The sequence below is a fragment of the Phyllobates terribilis genome, unplaced genomic scaffold, assembly GCF_046119375.1.
Source record: "Phyllobates terribilis strain yellow unplaced genomic scaffold, ASM4611937v1 Scaffold_5__5_contigs__length_657084704, whole genome shotgun sequence".
NCBI lineage: Eukaryota > Metazoa > Chordata > Amphibia > Anura > Dendrobatidae > Phyllobates > Phyllobates terribilis.
Window position 1 is genome coordinate 517,391,299 of NW_027362765.1, and position 15,445 is coordinate 517,406,743.

At 41.6% G+C, this 15,445-nt stretch overlaps 1 protein-coding gene across 4 annotated transcripts in view; it reads left to right on the forward strand.

Moving 5' to 3' along the window:
• Positions 1-14,382, forward strand: part of LOC141273613 (WASH complex subunit 2-like) — a 73,496-nt gene extending 59,114 nt beyond the window's left edge. For 3 of the 4 annotated variants that reach the window (XM_073685685.1, XM_073685688.1, XM_073685686.1), the window contains 6 exons: positions 4,283-4,393; positions 5,584-5,646; positions 5,921-6,124; positions 8,108-8,707; positions 10,247-10,427; positions 13,237-14,382. In XM_073685685.1, the coding sequence (XP_073541786.1) occupies positions 4,283-4,393; positions 5,584-5,646; positions 5,921-6,124; positions 8,108-8,707; positions 10,247-10,427; positions 13,237-13,376 (1,299 nt within the window). In that variant the 3' untranslated portion in view covers positions 13,377-14,382. The remainder of the gene's footprint in view (positions 1-4,282; positions 4,394-5,583; positions 5,647-5,920; positions 6,125-8,107; positions 8,708-10,246; positions 10,428-13,236) is intronic. The other variant, XM_073685689.1, reaches the window with a different exon arrangement.
• The last annotated feature ends 1,063 nt before the right edge of the window (positions 14,383-15,445 follow it).

Consider the following 15,445-nt stretch of genomic DNA (forward strand, 5'->3'; position numbering starts at 1 on the left):
TCTACATCCAAAGCTTTTGTGCACAATCTTCTGTATTTTGTGCATCTTTTAACCGGTTCCCGACCGCCCACTGTAGATAAACGTCCGCGCTGCCTGGGCTCTGTGCAGCGCCGACGTTTAAAAACGGTGGGTGGTCTCGCAGTGCTCAGGACCCCCAGGGTCCTTCAAGCACTGCGATTCCGGTGCAGAGCGTTAGCTCTGACAGGGTACATCATCGGGACCTGATTAGATCAGGTCCCAGTGATGTTAACCCTTTGCTGTCTTCTATATGCTGCGATCTATAGTGATCGCGGCATATAGGAGACAGCAGGAAGAGAGGGGGTCGTCTTACTTACCTCCGAAGACCTCCGTTTCGTTTGAGGACCTGGGGTTGCTATGGCAGCTGGAGGTCACATGACTTCCTCCAGCTCTGCCATATATGGTGTCCTTCCTGTCTGGCTTCAGCCTGTATGTAGCTGATGCCAGACAGGAGACTGACTGAAACAGTCAGTGAAGATCTCATGTAATGTAATATATGTCTATTACATTACATGAGATCAGTGATCAGAAAAATAAAAATTAATGTTCCATACAGGGTCTAAGTAAAAATGTAAAAAAAAGTAAAAAAAAAGTTTTTAAACTATTAAAAAAAAAAATCACAAAATAAATAAAAATAAATAAATAAAATATTAAACCAATAAATCCGTATATTATTACAAAACCAAAAAAAGTACACATATTTGGTATCGCCGCGTCCGAAACAACCCGAGCTATAAAACTGTCACACTAATTAACTCCTTCTGTGCACACCGTAATAAAAATAAATAAAAAACGGAGCAAAAAAATATGCTTTTTCCTCATATCGCCAAACAAAAAGTGGAAAAAAATGCGATAAAAAAGCAGAATAGAAATAAAAATGGTACCACTGAAAACTTCATCTTGTTCCGCAAAAAAAAGCCGCCATACAGCTCCATCAGCCGAAAAATAAAAAAGTTATAGCGCTCAGAATAAAGCAATGCAAAAAAAATATTTTTTTTTCTATAAAATTGTTTTATTGTGTAAAAGCACCACAAACATAAAAAAAATACAGTAAGTGTAGTATCGCTGTAAACGTACTGACCCGAAGAATAACGCTGCCTGATCACTTTTGCCACACGCAGAACGGCATAAAAAAAACCTCAAAAAACAATTCCTGAAGTGTTTGTTTTTGTTAACTTTACCTCCCAAAAAACGGAATAGAAAGCGATCAAAAAATGTCACGTACCCAAAAATGGTTCCAATAAAAATGTCAACTCGTCCCGCAAAAAACAAGCCGTCACATGACTATATCGGCCGAAATCTGGAAAAATTATAGCTCTCAAAATATGGTGATGCAAAAACTAGATTTTGCAAAAAAAGCGTATTTTAGTGTGTGACAGCTGTCAGTCATAAAAACCCGACATAAATCTGGTATCTCTGTAATCGCACCGACCCGAAGAATAAAGTAATCTAATCAGTTATATCACACTAGGAACGGCATAAAAAATAAATAAAACAAATATTATTCACCTGCTACTGATTTGTTTATTATGTCTCCCAAAGATCCCAGTAAGGCTCTGCTCACATTTATCCTGTGCTCTGCGCTGAGCACTTACACCAGAGTTTCCGTGTAAATCTCTGAAATACGTGATTCAGCCAGAACCCATGATGGAAGATTCCCTGTAATGAGGCAGATATAGGCCACTGTGGACGCCGTCTAGCCTGGGATCCCACGGTGTCATTTGTTTTAGGCGTGCATAAAAGTGCGGTTGGCCACAGTTTTGTGCACTTCTGAAAAAAAGGACACCACTAAACAGAGGCCAGACGGAGTCCAGAGTAACTCTGCTGCCTCATTATAGTGAATGGATCCTGCAGGGGTTTCATCTGAATTACATCACTTGGAAATTTAGATGGAAACCCCGATGTAAGTGCTCAGCCTAGAGCGCCGGATAAATGTTACGTAAAATGTTCCCAATAAAAGCTTCAACTCAGTCCTCAAAAAAGCTAGTCCCCACTCAGGTCCGTCATCTGTTAAAAATATAAGGGACTTCCAAGTTACTGGTAGCAGAAAGGCTCTGGAAAAGCAAAATGGTCCTTGCCCCCCAAAAGAAATTCAGAAAATTTTGTGGTCCCAAATCCAAATGCCTATTCTACAATAAATTGTTCTCCAATTGTCAAATAGCGCTCCGTCCCCCCCAGATCTCACCGTATGGCTAAGCGGTACGATACAGCCACATATGGGGTATTGACACTTTTAGAAGAAATTGTGTGACACATTTCGGCACCATTTTTACCCATTGCCCTGTGTGAAAATGTAAAATCTGAGGGTAAAACATTTTTTTGTGGTAAAAATATAATTATGCTTTTTTCACTGCCCAATGGTATAAATTTAAAAAATGCTCACTAGTTCCCTAGATAAATTCCTTGAGAGGTGTAGTTTACAAAATGGGGTCACTTGTGGGGGTTTCTGCTGTTTTGGCATGTCAGCGACTCTTCAAATGTGACACGGTGTCTGCTGCCTATCCCAGCCAACATAGCGCTTCTTTCTCTTCCGAACCCTGCCGTACACCAAAGCAGTGGTTTTCCCCCACATATGGGGTATCGGTGTACTCAGGAGAAATTGTACAACAAATTTCATGGTTCAATTTATCCTGTTACCCTTATGATAATGCAAAATTAGGGAATGAAAAACATTTTTTGAGGGAAAAATGTGAAAATTTTATTTTTACGGCTCAATATTATAAACTTCTGTGAAGCAGCTGGGGGTGCAAGGTGCTCACCACACATCTAGATAAGTTCCCTAAGGGGTCTAGTTTCCAAAATGGTGGCACTTGTGGGGGGTTTCCACTGTTTAGGCACATTAGGGGCTCCCCAAATGTGACATGGCGTCCGCTAATTATTCAAACAAATTTTACATTCAAAAAGTCAAATGGCGCTCCTTCCCTTTCAAACCCTGCCATGTGCCCAAACAGTAATTTGCCTCCACATATGGGGTATCGGCGTGTTCAGGAGAAATTGCACAACAAACTTCATGGTGCAATTTATCCTATTAGCCTTATGATAATGCAAAATTAAGGGATGAAAAACTGTTTTGTGGGAAAAATGTGAAAATTTTATTTTTACAGCTCAATATTATAAACTTCTGTGAAGCACCTTGGGGTTCAAGGTGCTCACCACACATCTAGATAAGTTCCCTAAGGGGTCTAGTTTCCAAAATGGTGTCACTTGTGGGGGGTTTCCACTGTTTAGGCACATCAGGAGCTCTCCAAACGCAACATAGCGTCTGCTAATTATTCAGACAAATTTTACATTCAAAAAGTCTAATGGCGCTCCTTCCCTTCCGAACCCTGCCGTGCTCCCAAACAGTGGTTTTCCCTCACATATGGGGTATCAGCATGCTCAAGAGAAATTGCACAAAAAAATTTGGGGTCCATTTTTTCATGTTACCCCTGTGAAAATAAAAAAAATTGGGTCTAAAGTAACATTTTTGTGAAAAAAGTTAAATGTTCATTTTTTTCTTCCACATTCCAAAAATTCCTGTGAAGCACCTGAAGGGTTAATAAAGTTCTTGAATGTGGTTTTGAGCACCTTGAGGGGTGCAGTTTTTAGAATGGTGTCACTTTTGGGTATTTTCTGTCATAAAGACCCCTCAAAGTGACTTCAAAGATGATATGGTCCCTAAAAAAATGTTTTTGAAAATTTTGTTGGAAAAATGAGAAATCGCTGGTCAACTTTTAACCCTTATAGCTCCCTAACAAAAAAAAATTTTGGTTCCAAAATTGTGCTGATGTAAAGTAGACATGTGGGAAATGTTATTTATTAACTCTTTTGTGTGACATATCTCTCTGATTTAAGGGCATGAAAATTCAAAGTTTGAAAATTGCAAAATTTTCAAAATTTTCGCCAAATTTCCGATTTTTTCACAAATAAACACAAGTTATATCGAAGAAATTTTACCACTATCATGAAGTACAATATGTCACGAAAAAACAGTCTCAGAATCAGGGGAATACGTTGAAGCGTTCCAGGGTAATTACTTCATAAAGTGACAGTGGTCAGAATTGAAAAAATTGGCCCGGTCACGAAGGCAAAAACAGGCTCTGGCGCGAAGTGGTTAAGAGTGAATCTGACATATTTGCAATAACGGAGCCTGTCTTGATAATGGCTTCATAGAAGAGCTGAAAAGTAGCCCCTATTCGTCGTATGGGTGAATACATCTGTTGGATCACCGCTTTCTTTTGTCACGTCCTTCATTGATGCCATATATATTTTCCAACTGTATCAGGTTCCAGAGAAGAAAACCATTATCAAAAGCAAAGGCTTGGAAACTGCTAAAGAATCTGTCAGACCATCGGAAGATAATGAGGCGGCTGTTGTGAAACCTGAAGAGGCCGAGGTTTGTATCTCAATGGAAATATATTGATTGTTACCCACAGGAGTAGGGCGATGCGTCTCACACCAGTTTGCCTACTTGAGTCTGCCAGTCTGCCCTGATGTGAACAAAAGTAGGTAGAACTTTTTTGCCTTTTTAGTAGGACTTTAATGTCGTTTTTCACTATTCTGCAACACGTAATCAAGAAGGTGAGGTCCAAAGTAGGCAGCTCATGGGTCAGGAACAATATCAAGGACGGCACTGAATCTAAGGCTGTGTTCACACATTGCAGATTTATTAAAGAAGTTGTCTGACAGTAAAATATTATTATTTTTTTTTTTAGGCATAGATTGATTAAAAATGAATAATCTGTGGCACATTCTCTTCCTGCGTAGCCCACTTCGGAGGTGTGCAGATGCTTTGAAAGCTGTCAGCTGCTTTGAAAGCGGTGTCTGCCCCTTTTGAAAGTTAAATCACCTGTGCTTGGCTGCAGCGGTCCGGTGACTATAAGAGCATGTCTTCAGAGAAACCTCCAATGACGGGCTTCTTCAGTCACCTGACCGCTGCAGCCAGTTATAGGCTGCAGCAACCCTGTTACATACAAATGGAGAAGACACCGCTTCTGGAGTCTATGTAGACCTCCGGACAAGCCTGCGCTGGATCCATGGGGTGCTGGAAGGTAAGTATGCCTCTGTTGATTATTTTTACTCAATCCATGCCTAAAATTTTAAAAATAATAATAATAATTTTAGTGTCAGACAATTTATTTAACAACACTTTGGCTAGATTTTAGCCCACTGCCCATGTTCTAATTTTCTGGAATCAGACTCCGCTCCCATTTGTGTCGATGCCCCATTTGGATCTGACTGGAAGAATCGCTTACATTGCAAACAGCACTCGTTTTATGTTAAACCAATGGATACGAAAGTGGAACCCAGAGGGTCCCCATTGTAAGCCAATTTGGTCTGGTGCCATCTGTCATTTTACCCGTGGGTGGCATCATAAAGACCATTGACTTCTCTCTGAAGGAGCGCTGTCTCATACACGAACCAGAGACCTTTGTCTTAAATACTTCCTACCTGTCACTTTAAATTCCAAAAGACGCAGTACACTGTGTGAGAACGTCTATATCAGTTGTCATATATTCATAATTACTTTCATATATTTATTATTAATGATCTTTTTTTTTGTTCTGTTTGATTAATCTTGTCCAGAAAACCACAGGCCCAGCACCAATTAAAACAAAAAGTCCTTCCTCTCGGATTGGGAAACTCCAAGTAACTATTAAATATTGCCATTCTCTTGTTCTTCCTCTTCAGATTTTTTTCAATGATTTAATTCTATTTTTAAAATCTAAAATTCTTCCAATGTTCCTTTTTCTCCCACTAGCCATGCTTGGATCAGGGCTGACCTTTCCTTTGCATAGTGCATGCGGCTTATTCTCTTACCAATGCGACACTCCTTCTTATATGTATTATTACTACTCCAGGAGCTTACCATCTTAAGAAGTGAATAAAAAAATCATCATGTGTATACAATTTTTTTTTTCAGGCAAATTTGCTTATTAATCCAGCGACATTGTTACCGGGCGCTGTCCCAAAACTGTCAGGAGCCAGAACTGTTGCTGTTGATACAGAAGCTCCATCTTCATCACTTGCAGAAGATAACGTGGATTCAAAATCTATTAGCAAAAATTTAGAGGGTGCAAGCTTCGAGACCCCAGCACAAGTAGATACCCTTCACAATGCTAATAAGGTACGTCACAATCATTTTCTCTGTTATATAATGACCAGTGGGTCTATGTAAAATGTAGGCAAAGTTATTGTAGAATAGACCTCTATTGAAAGGGTTTTCTCATTTATTAACTGTTCACAGGATGGTTCTCTAAAGGTCCAACCAATGGGACCCCACAGATCCTTATAACGGGATCCCACAGTCCTCTTTCTGCATTTTTGACTTCCGCTCCATTCACATCTGTGGAACTGACGGAGATGGCTGTTCCATCAGTCACACATGCATGCAGGCTATACTGTACAGGGGATTTTAGGATCCCTTTTCTCATGATCAGTGGGGTTCACAGTGTCTGGCCCCCAGTAATCCTACATTTATCAGCTATACTGTGGGACAACACCTTTTAATCTTTCTAGAAAATGATTATTAAATATACCATCCTGATGTGAAAAATCAGATTGATTGCTTTTTACCGTATATTTCAGACTAGGTTTTAGAGGAGGAAAATGGGGGGAAAAAAATTTGAACCTGTCATCCGGATCAGGGCATAAAGGCAGTGCCATACTGATTTTAATAGGTACCTTCACTGTAAAAATCCGCAACTTGGTTGTTCGGGCCTGTGAGTAGGGTCCTCGGCTCTGCTTCCGCCCTCAGCTGCCTCTGGTGTCAGTATTCCGTACCGTTTTTAAAATTTCGTGCCGGCGCAGTCCTAATTGCGGGCAGTGCTTGCGCACATTCACCTTGCGGCGGGCTTCAGTAAAATGGTGTCGCGCATGCACACATCTCCCAGAGGTCTTCAGTAAAATGGTGCCGGTGTCTGTGCATGCGCACATTGATCTCCTAGAGGTCTCCATTAAAATGGCGCCAAAGGCATATGCGCAAATTTAGATCTCTGCTCATCATTGAGCTGAGATCTAAATCTGCACATGCTCCGACACAGCGCCATTTTCCTCAAGCCCACCGAAAGGTCAGTGTACGCAGCATTGACTCCGCTCCTGCCTCCCTTGCTTCGCACCACTGGGACACCCTCTCCTCCCAGCCCAGGGCCCACAGCATTGCCCAACTTCTGCCTCACCAGCCTCCTGTGACCCCAGTCCACCACCGCCGTCCCCTCTCCCCATAGCTACATTTGGACTGTAAGAGCACCCCCATTTTCTTCCTAATACAGTACACCATTTCCACTACTGACACCACTAGACAATGTTTACTACAGACGTCCTTGATAAAGGCATTTGCTTAAATCAAAATTTTGGGCAATATCTGAATTACGTTTTACCAGATCAAATACTGAATACTGTTGAAGTTGAAGCATTTCCCTTCTCCTTTCATTCCTTTTGGTGCTGAGATGATTTCTACTGATAATTTCTAGTTCATCACCTTCTCTGAGCTGTCTGCGTCAGATTACAGAACACTACCTGGTAAATGCTACAATTTCCAGAATACAAATGGCCTGAAGAATTCTAAGGACCCCCATAGATTACCTTAAATGAATGCCGTCCAAACCTTCTGATATCGACAATCTAATGTGCATGGGGGCCTCTCAACTGTTCCCCGATACGTAAGGTTGAGGGAGATAAGGATCTGGCATGCCGGACCACCGCTCTTCTTAAGAGCTAAGCCACCACCAGAGATGTCCAGCAGTGGCTCTGTCCTAGAGAACACAATTGTCAATGTATTTACACATTTCTAGGAGGAATAACACAGGAAAGGCGGCACAATACAATTAGAAAATGAGATGCTTCAATATTCCCATCTCCTGCACAATGCGAGAAATCTTGGGTAGTAAGTGTACAGACTTCTGCTTCACCCCAATTTTTGCTTCTGAGCCTAATATGACTAGCATTCTGCTTTTTTTCTTATTTTTGTGCTTGAAAATGGACTTGCATAAACAATAAGCTGAATATCTGATCATCCAGAGCTATTTGATGTCAGATTTATTTTCTTATATTGAGGTTTTTTTTACCACTTTATTAATTATTCTGTGTTTTGTGACTTTGTATTCATCAGACTCGTGCAAAAGTTGGTAGTAAGCGAAGACCCCCAACACGAGCGAATAGAAAACTTGCATCCCAAGAATCTGGAGCGAATGAAGATCTGTCCTCTCCAGTATCGTCTGCATCAGCTCCTAAGCCTGAAACTGGACTATCGGAATCAAACTTGAGAACCGATCGAGATGAGATTTCTACTATGAAGTTATCCCTCTCGGAAAACGATATCCAGCCCAGAACACACACAAAAACAGCTGTAAATCCGCTGACTCCTGATGTCAATGATTTATTTGGGTCTGACCTTTTTGCAGATAACTCACCACTACCTAAATCAGTTGCATCTCAACAGCAGAAAGAAGAGTCTCCAGTGAGTGAATTTTCTAAAAAGCCTTTCCTGGAGCCAGGGAAGAAATCTTCTGGAGTTTTATTCGATGGTGATGGCAGTGATGATGACTTATTCAAGTCTGTGAAGGGCAAACCCAGGAAGACATCTCAGTCCAGCTCTCCAGAGGACAAAGAACCTGATGATGATCTTTTTGGGTTTCAGAAACCTCAGAAGAAAGTAGATGTTCAACCTGTTGTCCCAACAGATAAGTCCACACCCAGCGACATGTTTGAAGTAAGTGATGTTTCTTATCAAGTCTGTGCCTTTTCTTTTACTAACTTGTAATTTCTACTACTCTTTATAATTTGTTGCTTCACTGAGATGAAAGGATATTTTTCTTTAATTTTTTTTTAAATAGTAACCGTCGTCTTAATTTTTATTTCATAAATCAATAGTACACATGAAAATAAGCAACTTTGTAATATATTGTATCAGAGAAATCTTTTTTTCTTTCTCCCTCAGGACTGATCTTTCATTTTCGAAATTCTCAATTCACAGGTAAAATCTGTTTTCAGTGAAGACAGATTGTTACATTACTGAGATAAGAGATGGCAGCTGCTACTGATACAATTCTATGTAGACGGGAGGTGGAGGAAGAAGGAGGGCTCTGTCTCTAGAGTCTCCCTCCCCCCACCATCTACATAAACTCCAATCAGTAGTAACTGCCATCTCCTATCTCAGTAATGTAACAATCTGTCTTCACTGTATACAGATGTTACCTGTGAACTTAGATATTTTGAAAATGACTGATCAGTCCTGGTGGCGAAAGGAGCAGATTTGTCTAATAAGATCTGTTTAGAATTTTTTTTTTATTTTCACGTTTACTATTGATTTATGAAATAAATAAAAGTCACCAAATACTCAACGGGGGCACATGGTCTAAAATTGTGGTTACTGTTTATTCTTGGGGGTTTTTTAGCGCTCATGAACCCACCTGTTAAATGAAATGTATTCTTAATAGTAAAAACTCATTAGAAAACTTATTTCCAAATACCCTGTTGGAGGATTTTGTGTTAATAACTTCCTACCTTGCACTAATCATGCCATCACTGTGTCATAGGGAGAAGTGGCTGTGCCATCACTTGTGAACATCTGCTATTTTAAACCATTAACGCAACACTTTGACAGCTAGGTTAAGAGATGAATATTCCCTATCAATAATGAGCATTAGCTAGAGGTAGGGGACCCACCCTAGCATCCTCTGCAGCACATCCAGGTCTGCTTGTAAGGACAGGCAATAATACACTGTAATGCAGAAGTATTGCAGTGTATTATTTGAGTGGTCAAAGGATTATTTATTTATTTATTTATTTATTTTTTTTCCTCTATTGTTTAAAAATTGCTTTTAAATCTGGAAAATGAAAATCTAAAGTCCTTGATTATTGGTATGACATAGTAATTAAAAAAAAAAAAAAAAAGATCCACAATTGGTCTTGCTGAAACAAATCTAAAAATTGGCTAAATCGCTGATAATCAAATCTCCCAATAAAGTGATAAAGAAGACCAATTAGCGTTATTTAATCATGGAAAAAATAAAACAGCTGCATTGACTGAAAAAAGAAAAATACTAGGGTACCTTTCTAACCTAAAGGGGTTGTCTATAGCGGGTATAAGATGCAATACTGTCGCACCTCTGAATGTAGTGACCTAGCAATAGATAATTTCTCTCCAGATGTCTAATACAAAAACGTATTGCATTCAATGTACCAAAAATGTCAATGAACGTTTAATGACAATGCCGCTAATATCTTTTTGGCATCTTTTGTTTTAAAGGATGATATATTTGCAGCAGAAGCTATTAAACCAGTAAAAAAAACAAAGGAGAAAAAAGCGTCATCAGAAGTTAATCTGTTTGATGAAAATACTGATATTTTTGCCGATTTCACACACAAACCTAAAGAGAAGAAATCCAAAAAGAAGACAGAGCCTAAATCCATATTCGATGATGACATGGGTATGTGGGTATTATTATTTATTATTATAGTGTCATTTATTCTATGGCGCTTTACATGTGAGAAGGTTATACATAATAAATAACCATGACAATAATCTTAAACAATACAAATCACCGACTGGTACAGGAGGAGAGAGGACCCTGCCTGCGAGGGCTCACAATCTATAAGTTCTCTCCTGGTTCTCCTCCTACCTATCTGACAACTCCTTCACTGTATCTTTTGTCAGCTCCTCTTCCTCCCCCTTTCCCCTTACTGTCAGGGTTCCTCAAGGATCCGTCCTAGCCCCCCTCCTCTTCTCCTTATACACCATCCCTATTGGACAAACAATTAGTAGATTTGGTTTTCAGTACCATCGCTATGCTGATGACACCCAATTATACGCATCGTCTTCTAACCTCACCCCTGAATTATTACAAAACACCAGTGATTGTCTTTCTGCCGTCACTAACATTATGTCCTCCCTCTATCTGAAACCGAACACATCAAAAACTGAACTTCTTGTGTTTCCTCTCTCCACTAACCTACCTGTGCCCAATATTGCCATCTCTGTGTGTGGCTCCACCATTACTCCCCAGCAACATGCCCGCTGTCTTGGGGTTATACTTGATCCAGATCTTTCCTTCTCTCCCCAGATCCAATCACTCGCCCGCTCATGTCATCTACACCTCAAAAACATTTCTAGAATTCGACCTTTTCTTACCTTTGACTTCCCAAAAACTCTTACTGTCGCTCTGATTTATTCTCGTCTGGACTACTGCAACTCTCTACTAATCGGTCTCCCTCTTACTAAACTTTCCCCTCTCCAATCTGTCCTAAATGCAGCAGCCAGGATCATATTACGTGCCAACCGCTACACCCATGCCTCCACCCTGTGCCAGTCGTTGCACGGGTTACCCATCCGCTATAGAGTCCAATATAAAGGCATCACCTTCACCCACAAAGCACTCCATGCTTCAGCACCCTCCTACATCTCCTCCCTCGTCTCAGTCTACCACCCTACCCGTGCCCTCCGTTCTGCTAATGACCTAAGACTAACATCCTCAATAATCCGGACCTCCCACTCCCGTCTCCAAAACTTCTCACGTGCTGCGCCAATTCTTTGGAATGCACTACCCAGGACTCTTTGATTAATCCCCAATACCCACAGTTTTAAGCGTTCCCTAAAAACGCGTTTCTTTAGTCTGGTCTATCACCTCTCCTCACCATCTAACTATCCCTTTTTTTTTTTCCCTCATACAAAACTTCAGGTCCTTCGTATCTTCTGTTCACACACCCCATCATTTAGTAGACTTCTGTGTCTGTACTTGTTCAAATACTGGTTGGTGATTGGTTCATTTAGCATTAGGTGATTACCCTATTTATTACATTGATGGTTGACCTACAATACAAGCAATTGTTACCATCCACCTTTTGTGTCTCCCGTTTCCTCATAGATTGTAAGCCTGCGAGCAGGGCCCTCTCTCCTCCTGGCATCTGTTGATTTATGTGATTATTGTTATTCTGTAATGTATTTTATTGTCTGTACAAGTCCCCTCTAAAATGTAAAGTGCTGCGGAATATGATGGCGCTATAGAAATAAAAATTATTATTATTATTATTCCAAGGGATGGGTGAGGATACAGTACATGAGGGTAGGTAGAGCTGGTCGTGCAGTGATATGGTGGAGCAAGGGTTACTGCAGGTTGTAGGCTTATCGGAAGAGCTGGGTCTTCAGGTTCCTTTTGAAGGTTTCCACGGTAGGTGAGAGTCTGATATGTTGGGATAGAGATTTCCAGAGTAGGGGGGATACACGGGAGAAATCTTGTATGCGATTGTGGGAAGAGGAGATAAGCGGGAAGTAGAGAAGAAGATCTTGTGAGGATCGGAGGTTGCGTGCAGGTAAGTACCGTGAGATTAGGTCACAGATGTATAGAGGAGACAGATTGTGGATGGCTTTGTATGCCAAAGATAGGGTTTTGAACTGGAGTCTCTGGGTAATGGGCAGCCAGTGAAGGGATTGACAAAGAGGAGAGGCCAGGGAATAGCGGGGGGAAAGGTGGATTAGAGTAGATCAGAGTTTAGGATAGATTGGACGTGTGCGAGAGTGTTAGAAGGGAGGCCACAGAGTAGGAAGTTGCAGTTGTCGAGGTGGGAGATGATGAGGGCATGGCCTAGGGTTTTTGCAGATTCTTGATTAAGGAATGTAAGCATCTGTGGTACAATCATTGTTATCTCGCTAGGCATAGAACAGCGAATGCCTGCTTGGTATATACTGACCGTGTTCTGCTGTTTGCGTCCATCTATGCTAACTGAAAATTAAAAAACTGATGGTTCTGGGAGGATAGTTAGTCCTATTGAACTTTCATGTTAATGTTTTAGTTAATACTCAGCTTTTGCAGTGAGCATGCTTATACAAGGGCATGAGCACAGTGTCTTTTTCAGGTGGATTCCACCTGGAACCCTCCTGAAAAAAGCACTAAAATAATGCGAAAAATAATGAACACATGTGCCGTCACTTCTTATAAACTCTTCAGGCTTTGAATACTGTGAAGTGGCTAAGAGAAGTGACTAGTCCATTCTTTGGCCAGCTTCCAAGCCACGACTATGTTACATATAGAATTTAAAAGAAAAAAAAAAAAGCTTCGGCTAAGCCACCGCAGGAGAAGACAATTCAGGGAAACCATCTCCAACTGTTTCCTGAAGTGTATTCCGTAATGTGGGTACACTGGTGTCTAAAGGACGCCGTGTGCAGATACCCCAAGAGTCACTGCTTTCTCAGTAATGTATTTTGGTAATGTGATTTATATATTTTTTTTTTCCCCCCTACAGACGATATATTTTCAGCACCCGTGCCTAACGTAAAGAAAACCAAGCCTAAATCTAAGTCAAGTCAGCCAGGGTCTGAGGCAAAGCCAGACAGCAAGGTTTCCACCACATTTGATGATCCCTTAAACGCTCTTGGTAAATGAATGGGAACGGCCAGCCTTCAGAGACCAGAATATTTGCACAATTTCATGTCATTGCTTGAATTTGCTTCATACTCCAGGAATATTATCAATAGTCTGATATTTTACTTACATTGTAGACTAAAGTCGGAATGGTTTTAGTTTTTCTAAGCACTTAAATGTCTGTGCCAAACTTACTTACCCGGACGATGGGCTCATCTCCCGTTGTGATTAACGAGGGCTGGTGGATCGGCCATTGCAGGACACATTCCATTACTCACGGGCTCTTTAGTGGTTTTTATTGGCATTGGAGCTGGGTACAGATTATGGATTTCTGATGTATTCTCTAAGCAGTTCTAACCTTGAAAATACCTTTTTGTAAACTGCAAGGAAAGTAAAAAACCTATCTACTACAGTCAAGCAAATTGAATTACAGGTCCATTTTCCGTGGTCGATGGATACAAGCCCTGCAAACCGCCTCCTACTTGCCAGTATCCACTGCTTCTCTTTTGACTAGCTGGCCTAGCACGACGTGTGTGTGTGTGACACTGCAAAGGTGACGTTGCACCAGGCCAGCTAATTAAGGAGCCACGGATGGTGGCTAGTAGGAGGTATTTCACAGGTCCGGTGCTGCAGCTTTGGAATACGGACCTGGCCCCTGGACAATTGGCCTGGAAATCAGTTTGCTCATCTATTCTTTACACACAATGAGGATCAAGTCGGAAAGTGGTTGGTGTCAATATCAGCCCATTATCCCACGAAGTGACACTATGCACACCCTCCAGTCTCGCATACCTTCTGCAATTGTTGAATCGCTTGTTCTCGCCATGTCATTTGACCTAATACCATTTCCAGACGTATTATTATATTTATTCTAACCAAATCCGCATCGGAAAGGATCGCATACAGTGTTGGTGTGTACGGTTCCAACCTGTATCCATGATGGAGTACATTTATAAAATACTGTAACCTCTTTATCTGAAAACTAGAATTCTATCCAGATGTCTAACTAATAAATCCTAATTCTGTACCAGTGGGTCAAAATTATTTTGTAATCCAATTTCAAGATTATTGTATGACTTTTTATGGAAAATTGTGTGACATAACTGTGTCCATACAAATTAGATCACTGGGGCTGAACACTGGTTCAAACAAAAGCCAATCTTACCTTTCCTGTACCCATGCATGGTCATCTCCGCCTTAGGTCGGGGTTCACAGTGCCATAGGTTCATCCAATCGGCTCGATTATGCTAATGATACTCTGATCCAAGTGTCAGCATAGTGTGATATGATTCTCTCGGGCCTATGTGCACGACGCACGCAGCTCTGCCCCCTGCCTGGAACAAGGCACATGCAGCACGTAGATCTGCCCAGTACACGGCTCACGCACCTCTGCAGCACGTAGATCTGCCCTTTACATGGCTCACGCACCTCTGCAGCATGTAGATCTGCCCGGTACATGGCTCACACAGCTCTGCAGCACGTAGATCTGCCTGGTACATGGCTCACCCACCTCTGCAGCATGTAGATCTGCTCGGTACATGGCTTACGCACCTCTGCAGCACGTAGATCTGCCCGGTACATAGCTCACGCAGCTCTGCAGCACGTAGATCTGCCCGGTACATGGCTCACGCACCTCTGCAGCGCGTAGATCTGCCCGGTACATGATACACGCAGCTCTGTAGCAGCAGCCTGTAGATCTGCCCGGTACATGGCTCCTGCAGCACGTAGATCTGCCTGATAAATGGCTCACGCAGCACTGCAGCACGTAGATCTGCCCGGTACATGGCTCCTGCAGCACGTAGATCTGCCTGATACATGGCTCACGCACCTCTGCAGCAGCCTGTAGATCTGCCCGGTGCATGATACACGCAGCTCTGCAGCAGCAGCCTGTAGATCTGTCTGGTACATGGCTCACGCACCACTGCAGCACGTAGATCTGCCTGATACATGGCTCACGCAGCTTTGCAGCATGTACAGTGGGTATGGTTATTCAGGCCCCTTTAAATTTTTCACTCTGTTTCATTGCAGCCATTTGGTAAATTCTAAAAAGTTCTTTTTCTCCTCATTAAAGTACACTCTGCACCCCATCT